Source organism: Euprymna scolopes, chromosome 29 (genome assembly GCF_053919585.1).
Source record: "Euprymna scolopes isolate OS-2025 chromosome 29, ASM5391958v1, whole genome shotgun sequence".
In the NCBI taxonomy this organism is placed as follows: domain Eukaryota; kingdom Metazoa; phylum Mollusca; class Cephalopoda; order Sepiida; family Sepiolidae; genus Euprymna; species Euprymna scolopes.
The window spans coordinates 41629607-41639606 of NC_136510.1; the positions used below are offsets into that span (position 1 = coordinate 41629607).

General features: G+C 36.0%; 1 protein-coding gene across 3 annotated transcripts in view; it reads right to left on the minus strand.

Annotated features, from left to right (window-relative positions):
• LOC145252615 (opsin-5-like) overlaps positions 1-6225 on the minus strand; it is a 1137249-nt gene extending 1131024 nt beyond the window's left edge. For 2 of the 3 annotated variants that reach the window (XM_080112329.1, XM_080112327.1), the window contains exon 1: positions 6009-6225. In XM_080112329.1, coding sequence (XP_079968455.1) covers positions 6009-6093 — 85 coding nt within the window. In that variant the 5' untranslated portion in view covers positions 6094-6225. The remainder of the gene's footprint in view (positions 1-6008) is intronic. The other variant, XM_080112328.1, reaches the window with a different exon arrangement.
• Between the last annotated feature and the right edge of the window lie 3775 nt (positions 6226-10000).

Sequence of the window (10000 nt, forward strand, 5' to 3'; positions counted from 1 at the left end):
ATTTGTACCAGTCAATGGAGGGGAAACCCTCTATACTGGGACAATTATTATTTTTGGTAACCAGAGTGACCCCTTTTAGGGGAGCTGGTTTTTACCTCACATTAAAAACGGCCTTGTGCCTAATTTGCTCAGTGGGGGAGCAAATAAATACCATCTGTTCCGGCAGATACTACACTTAAGATAACTTGTACCAGTCAATGGAGGGGAGGCCCTCTATGCTGGGACAATTGTTATTTTTGGTAACCAGAGTGCCCCCTTTTTGCCTACTTTTAGGGGAGCTGGTTTTTACCTCACATTAAAAACGGCCTTGTGCCTAATTTGCTCAGTGGGGGAGCAAATAAATACCATCTGTTCCGGCAGATACTGCACTTAAGATAATTTGTACCAGTCAATGGAGGGGAAACCCTCTATACTGGGACAATTATTATTTTTGGTAACCAGAGTGCCCCCTTTTTGCCTACTTTTAGGGGAGCTGGTTTTTACCTCACATTAAAAACGGCCTTGTGCCTAATTTGCTCAGTGGGGGAGCAAATAAATACCATCTGTTCCGGCAGATACTGCAAGCTATGACTAGCAAAGACCAGATGTGGGGGCAACCCCACATGCCTGACCTTTAACCAGCTCCCATTTCCCACCTCTCGGGAGCTGGTCCTCTTTTCCCCTTTCCCCTCCCTTCACTCCTCACATTAAAAATTGGCCTTGTGCCTAATTTGCTCGGTGGGGGAGCAAATAAATACCATCTGTTCCGGCAGATGCTGCACTTAAGATAATTTGTACCAGTCAATGGAGGGGAAACCCTCTATACTGGGACAATTATTATTTTTGGTAACCAGAGTGCCCCCTTTTTTCCTACTTTAAGGGGAGCTGGTTTTAACCTCACATTAAAAACGGCCTTGTGCCTAATTTGCTCAGTGGGGGAGCAAATAAATACCATCTGTTCCGACAGATGCTGCACTTGGGATGGTTTGTGCCAGTCGGTGGAGGGGAAACCCTCTATACTGGGACAATTATTATTTTTGGTAACCAGAGTGCCCCCTTTTTGCCTACTTTTAGGGGAGCTGGTTTTTACCTCACATTAAAAACGGCCTTGTGCCTAATTTGCTCAGTGGGGGAGCAAATAAATACCATCTGTTCCGACAGATACTGCACTTAAGATAATTTGTACCAGTCAATGGAGGGGAAACCCTCTATACTGGGACAATTATTATTTTTGGTAACCAGAGTGCCCCCTTTTTGCCTACTTTAAGGGGAGCTGGTTTTTACCTCACATTAAAAACGGCCTTGTGCCTAATTTGCTCTGTGGGGGAGCAAATAAACACCATCTGTTCCGACAGATACTGCAGGCAAAGACCATATGTGGGGGCAACTCCACATATAAGACCTTGGTCAATGTAGGGGCAACCCTTCATACCAATTGTCACTATCCAGCTCCCCTACTCCCCGGGGAGTTGGTCCCCATTTCCCCTTCACTCCTCACTTTAAAAATCGGCCTTGTGCCAAATTTGCTCGGTGGGGGAGCAAATAAATACCATCTGTTCCGACAGATGCTACAAGCTATGACTAGCTATGACTAGCAAAGACCAGATGTGGGGGCAACCCCACATGCCTGAACTTTAACCAGCTCCCATTTCCCACCTCTCGGGAGCTGGTCCCCTTTTCCCTTCCCCCTCCCTTCACTCCTCACATTAAAAATTGGCCTTGTGCCTAATTTGCTCGGTGGGGGAGCAAATAAATACCATCTGTTCTGCAGATGCTGCACTTAAGATAATTTGTACCAGTCAATGGAGGGGAAACCCTCTATACTGGGACAATTATTATTTTTGGTAACCAGAGTGCCCCCTCTTTACCTACTTTTAGGGGAGCTGTTTTTTACCCCACATTAAAAACGGCCTTGTGCCTAATTTGCTTTGGTGGGGAAGCAAATAAATACATTAAATAAATAGAAAAAAAATGTTCGTACACACCAGATCTTTCTCTCATAAACAGACATCTTTTTTTACCTACACACACCAATAATACAATAATCTATAACACACTAAACAAACTAAAAATTCCTATCGTACAAACCACATCACTAACCATAAGACATATATTAAAAACCACGAAACATCTCTATAACAAACCAGTTTCCGATGGAGGTATATATACTATTCCTTGCCATAATTGCCATCATAAATACGTTGGTGAAACTCAGCGTAAATTGGAAAAAAGTCTCAATGAACACAAAAGAGATATAAAAAATAGCAATTCTCTAAGTGCATTATTCTCTCATTCATTGCAACATAACCACACCTTTGACTTTAAACAAGCAAAAGTAGTTAAATTTATTTCAAATAAACCGCGCCGGAGACTTCTTGAATCTGCGCTTATCGCAATTTCAAGCACTATTAAACAACGTGGAGGTTTTTATAACATAGCGCTATTAATAAGTCAACTGTTATTAAAAGAACATTTAACTGTGGACACAGGTTAACTTTCTCACACCATTCAAACACCCCCTGTAATAATTTACACATAATCTCAATCAATAAATTACATAAAAAACACTCATTTCATTTTTGTTACAAACTTATATTTGAATTTCAACAGATATATCTTTTTCCCAATAATGTGTGTGTGTGTGTGTGTGTGTGTGTGTGTGTGTGTATGTGCGTGCGTGCGTGTGTGGAAAAAAGGATTCCAACAGAGTTTTTTATTATATAGAAACAATTCCGAAAATAAGAGCGTATTATATATATTTTTATTTTAGAAAGTTTATCTCATTTTAACCTTTATATATATATATATATATATATATATATATATATATAGAGAGAGAGAGAGAGAGAGAGAGAGAGAGAGAGAGAGAGAGAGAGAGAGAAGGAGAGGGAGAGAGAGATGAAGATATATAAAATTTAAACAGATAAATTAATAATTAATTAAAACAAATACTTAGTTGATTAGATAAAGTGCAATCTAGAAAAAAAGACATAAACACTGTTCTGATAAAAAAAATATCTCAAATAAGCTGAAAATTACTCCCTGCCAAATGGATATAAGATATTCCCGATAAACGCAATCACACCTTCTTATCATAAAATGTTTGTTAATTTGATAGTTTCATATAAATACTAGCAGCATACCCGTCATATGACGTGCATAAGCAATAAACGCATACGGCATAATAACGTTGACACACCAATTCCCGTTAGATCACATAAGTTAAACAACGTTGAGCCTTCTCAGTACTAAAATGGGTAATCATTTGGGAATTCCAGGTGATGTATGTGGTTTCTGCTTCTCTGGGCATTGTTTCCAGTCGTCTTTGACTTCTTGGTCCTGGATATGACCTTAAACTATATCCAGTGGTGAGGCCCCAGCTTGCGGGCTTCTGGGAGTGTGGAGCCACCCTTTAATTACAATTGCTCCCAGGTCCACTCTGACCCGGAGTGGTAGTACCTGTTAGGGTCCCAACTATGGGTTATATAGAAACCAACTTGAAAACAACAAATATATTCTATTAAAAAAAATTTCTTCAAAATCATCGGATTCGGCATTAAATAACCTGAAAAGGGTTGATATGCCGTAAAACAAAAACAACCAACCAACCAATCTTTGACTTCTTCTTGACCCAGGACACAAGCTGTGCCGATTCAGGAAAGGCGTGGTTGGGATTGCGACATACTTGCCTCAGAACTACACGTGCATCTGCCCTTACTTTGTCTTTCGAGACTGCTCGGAGGCTTCTTGAAATAATACATATATCACTAGTTTTAAGCTTACATGTTTTCCTTTCTTTAAGGTATATGATACGGGTTCGTACTTCTCCGTCTTCGTAGCTCTTTAACTTTTTGATTTAAAAAAAAAATACTTTAAATTTGGACAGACCTTCGTATTTACGCGCACCTTATCGGCAAACAAAAATTAACCCGATCAAGGAGATGGCTTAATTTCGGTTTAGTCCAAGTTTAAAACGAAATGCTTACTATAGCATTAACCATTAGTCCGGTTAGCAAGCCCTCCCTACAAACAAAAAATCTTTGTAAAAACATGTCTAATTGCCTTAGTTTAGCGAACTTAATCGATCACCTTAATCGATATGTTGTTTTTCGTCCATCAATAAGACCTACGAACATTAAAATTAAATTCAGAAATAAAGTCCGCACAGTTTTTACACGTTAAAAGTGTGCAGCCCAATGGATAATGTATGTCTTCTTGGTTTGGTATGATTTATTTAGTATTTTTATTTTTGTTTACGAGTTTATGGTGGTTAACTATTCTGTGCTAAAAAATAATACGTGAAGTTCATAATCCCAAAATCCCAAATAATCCAACAAGTTTGATATCGAAATAAAAAAAGACTACACTATAGAGAACACAATAAAAGCGAAACTCCGAGATTGCGGACTAATTAAAACACGTCGGTTAAAGAGAAAAATTCTACTTTGTGATGGTTTCCTGTTTTGAAATCGAAAATCGAAAAGCAATGTTTATAAAAACGCAGGCATTCATAATTTTATATTGCTTAGATTTTTTTTAATTTCACTAGTTTTATAAACTAAGCTTTCCTTAAAAGAATTAATAAAATTTCATTCACTACTGACCTTAAGTTCGAGTTACAAGGTCGTAAAATCACGCGTAATCACCCCCAAATTCAGAACGAACCCAAATATGTTTGATTTTATTATTTGTAATAAAAAAGAAATTTCCAACTATGTAAACTAGTTTGATTTCCTGATATGTAAGTAATTTTAAATTAATGGTGAAATTAATTTCGCAAAAAAACAAAAAACAAAAAAAAAAAAAAAAAAAACAGAAAAAACATTCTACTTTAAATATAATGGGTAACTTTTTGATAAACACCGCTTATCTATTTCGGGTTTATAAACCGGGAGTAGTAACCAAGTAGTGTTTTCTCATTAACCAACACTTCTTCCACAAAGTAGACAGGTTAAAGGCGTCAGCCATCAAGTAGACTTTTTTCTCATTAACTAAATCTTCTTTTACAGAGTCAAGTTCGCCGGTAAAATGGTTGGATCATTTTATCGGCTTAGAAGATATCTCACTCCCGATGCAATCCTTTAGCTGTATCAGAGCCAAATACAGCTTAAGATGGAGTCCTTTTGCGACATCTAGGAAGGAGCTGCGTCATTTCCGAATTGGACAGGGTACGAAACGGACTTCGAAATGTAGTCGGGCATGTTCCTTTTCCTCCCTACTATCTCTTTCTCGTAGAGGAAACATTGCGACCGTACCTCTGCACTATCGTTATTTTCATGGCAGGTGCTCGACTTAGCTTCACTCTATAGCCCCCCTCCTTTTAAGGCATTCGCGACAAACACCCGACTAGCTACAACCACTATCAACATTTTTTTTTACTCTTTGTCTGTGTCTTAATCTAAACGAAAATTCCATGAGCAGAGTTTCTTTCCTAGAACTGCTTTTATGTGGTACGCAATACCGCAGAGCTGCTTTCACGTTTACTATAACATAGTCGTTCTCAAGTCCAAAGTAAACAAGTTCTTGAGGACTCTTCCTCTAAAATGAATTAAATCATCAATTTTCCATCATGACTGATCATCACGGTGTTGTCCCACGGTGTTGTCCCACGGTGTTGTCCCACATGACACTCATTAACCCTTATCCTTGAGTGGCCTCCGGGCCTTGATTTGCGGTGTCAACATCGATCGATCGATGCCTCCGTCCAGTTTCAAAAGACAATTGATATCACCTGTAAGGGTAACTGCTCGAGTGCTTGTGAGAAAAAGGGTTGCGTAATCCCAACCCCACCTTTCCTGAATCGGCACTGCTTGGGCCTAGTGGCAAGGAGAAAGGCTAGACGACTGGAAACAATGCCGAGATAAGCAGAGAGCACATATAGTGCCTGGAATTTTTCAATGGTCACCCATTTTAGTATTGACCAGACTTAACGTTGCTTAACTTCGGTGATTTAATGAGAACCGGTGTAAACGCGATTATGACGTATAAAACGGTGGCTATATATAGTGAAAAACGAAAAGATATCTTACAGATCGTTAACAGCTCACCTGGAAGGAGTTGCAAGTTACTGGTCATCCGTACTTTATTCGAGCGAGACAAAAATCGAGCCGTCATTGTTCCCACTGCAAAACATAGTTGAAGGGAAATGATTAAGCCATCTTAGTTCTGAATGAGAATTCGAAGCAGTCAGCTGATGGTTGTTTGTTTATACATAGTGAATGACGTCTGGTTGTTTGTTTATATTCATGCATAGTGAATGACGTCACTAAAGAATGACGTTATCTTGTTTGTCCACGTTAAGAGCTAGTGACGACACAAAAGAATGGCGATTTCATTTGGACATGATAGCATCTTTCAACACAGGCAAATTTGTTAAGCCAAGTATTTGGAAGATAATCATGTATGCGTTTACTCAGGTCAAACCATAGGCCGGAGTTGAATCCAATTGAGAACTTGTGAAGACGTTAAAAAAAAAAAAAAAAAAAAAAAAAACTGTTACCGCACAGAAATCAACGAATCTTGAAAATTGGAAACATTTACTCGAAGGGACCAATTTGCATGTTAATGTTTGTATAAAACTTGCAGTTAAGCATAGAAATGTTTATTATTTCAAAAACAACTAAAATATAGTCAACGTGTGATTAGGAATTGTATTTCTAAGGAAGCAAATGTTATTTCTTTAACTAGCGGGACCTGTGAAAATTCCACAGGGGGAATCATCCATATGTAATATATTGATGCTGGCATTCCGTAGATGTTCAGCATAAATGGAGGCGCTCTGATATTATTGCAGCTTTTTTGTTAAAACTATAAAGTATATATATATATATATATATATATATATATATATATATATATATATATATATACCTTCTTTTGGAAATCGCAACTTTATAATACATAGAAATCGATAAAACATTAACTCTATTATAATATATGCGGAATCTGCAAGAATTAAAATATCATATTTAAGCGAGCGTCCTTGCTAGTTTAGATAAATACTTTTGCAGTTTTAACAAAAGCGCTACAGTAATATCAGAACATCTACATTTATGCTGAACATCTACAGAATGCCAACATCAATATGAATGAGTCCCCTGTGGAATTTTCGCAGGTTTTGCTAGTTATGGTTATTGTTAACTGAATAGCACGAAGAGCTTATAGCTCTTTAAATAAAACACTTAGATAGCAGAAAAAAATAAAAATAAAAGAGTTCCGAAGTTGTTAATATCGCTAAAAAAAAAACGCTAACAACGAATCTGTATATATATATATATATATATATATATATATATATATATATATATATATATATATATATATAGTAATTTATCAAATATATATGGCGATTAAGCTACACTGAATATTCCGCGTTTCATCCACTCAAGGATTCTTAAGGCTTATGCGCGAATTCTGTGGTTGTTTATCGTTTTTATATGCTCCTCTTCTATTGAGATTTTAGTTAGCCAATCAGCTTTCTAGTATCCACCGCGCCCTTCCTATCAGCCAATGAGCATGCATTTATCGGACAAAGGCCTATTTGGCCTCTGGTTGACCTGTTCCTTTGTGTGTGCTCTATTTAGTTTCTTGATCTGTTTTAAAACTAGGTTAGTGTTTTTTTTTATTGTTAGTTTATATATAAATATATATGTGTACATACATATATGCACATATATATACATATATATATATATATATGTGTGAGTAAATTAAGTAGTTATATATATATATATGTATATATATATATATATATATATATATATATATATATATATATATATATATATATATATATATATATATCACGTGTACAATTTAACCAAACATTAAAAAATGAAAATATTGAAATAAAAAGTTATATTATACGCATCCGTTTTGGACTGAAGATCTCCGAAAAAAAAATTCACTTAATTTAATCGGGTCGTTTTTTTTTTTTTTTCTTTCTTTCTTTATTTCTTACAGCGGAAATACACGTTTTTATGGCACCGCGTTGAATATAAACAGTTTCGAATTTTTTGAACACGCCACGAGAAGATGACTCTATGTAAAGCGCTGACACTCCCTCCCCATCTTTAATACTAGCTTTTCTTTCTAAAAATCGAACCTTTTGCTCGGTATCATAACAAATTGTTTTTTGTTGTAAAACAAAAACAAAAAAAGTACTTGATGAAATTAAGTTAAAATTTTTTTCGGAGAACTTCATTTCATTCCATAACAGATACGTACAATTTAAACTTTTTCCGATATTTTCATTTTTTTAATATCTTGATTAAACTGTACAAGTATCATATAACGATATATATATATATATATATATATATATATATATATATATATATATATATATAATAACTACTTCATTAAATCACATAAAATTAATATACGAAAGTGCAAATTTATGCATACATTTTAAGTATTTACTGCAACTGTGCTCAATACGTAGGCAGAGCTAACTAGTAAGTTATAAAATATATATGGCAATTAAGCTACACAGAATATTCCGCGTTTCATCCACGTTAGGATTCATCAGACGAAACGCGGAATATTCTGTGTAGCTTAATTGCCATATATATTTTATAACTTACTACTTACTATATATATATATATATATATATATATGTGTGTGTGTGTGTGTGTGTGTGTGTGTGTGTGTGTGTGTGTGTGTGTGGTTGTGTGTTATACAGTAGGGAAAGTGACTTATATAATAACTAACATAAAGCATTAATATAATTTACAATCTTTTTGCAACTTAATATTATGTAATGCAAACACACCTCAGTTTAAGTGTAACTTGTTTAACCAGTTCCAGTCATAAAGCAACGCGGCATGCTTAACTTTAGTGCAATTAGCGGTAAATAAACATATTTACTCTTATTTCCAAATGCAATAATGATGTATTACCATTGCGTTGTGGTGGTGCGTCGACATGGTAATTACATTATGAAACAAAGCCAAATCATTTGCACCTTGCTTCTTGCATTCTTTGCAACTTATCCAAACCGGGCAATCAGAGCAAAATCTGAAAAAAAAAAATAAATAAAATAAATCCTATCTCAAAGCAAAGTACATTTCACCGCGTGGTGGTGGCGGTTGGTACAGGGAAAGGAAAGAATGTGGGGAGGGAGGAGGCTGACGTATTTCGACACTTGAAACATCTTCTTTTAATCTATTCCTTCTGACTGCATTTGATGCAGGTGTGATATTTATGTTTGTTAATACAAACAACAAAATCATCTCAGCCAGCCATGAGTGCTTTTTGAGATGTTTCATGTTCGAAATGGAATTTTTTTCACTTGGCGGGCATCATTCACTCTATAATAAAGAGAAATGTGTATTTATTCTTTGCTCTAGAATAAAGATCGAGATGTATTTATCCATCAATATATTTTCTAATAACTAATTATAATTCATTAATATAATATTCTATAATAAAGCTCAATGTGATGTATAATTATTCTGTATCCCGATCTCATTAGATATGCACTTTAAAACTGCGGAATAACTCATTCACTTTTCGCGTCAGCCTATTGGCATTAAAGCTCCAGGTTCAAGCCTACCTGCCGAAAACGCCTTCTTCTTTTTCTTTTACACATACAAAAGATTTTTTTTTGTTTTATTTTCTAAAGAAGTTTAACATCGTTTTTTTTTTTAATATTTAAACAGGGGTAAGTTTCCATTTTGTTCTGCTTTACCCCTTCCCAACACACACACCTACAAACACCTGAGCAACGCAGGATACCCCCGCTAGTCTATAATAAAGACATGTGCATTTATCTCCACACTACACAACAATAAAGACCTCATCATCTTCTTCGTCATCAGGACGGGCTCCTTGCCCGGACCAATGCGACTCATCCTCTCCAGAGTTTCCTGTCTTCCATCAGATCTTCAGGTTCACAGTTGGCGTCGTGTGCTATTTGCTGGATGTACGCTGATCTAGGTCGTCCCTTACTTTCGCGTCCGTGTCGTGGAGTCCATAGCAATACATCACTCACCAATTCATGGTTGCTCCTTAAACAGT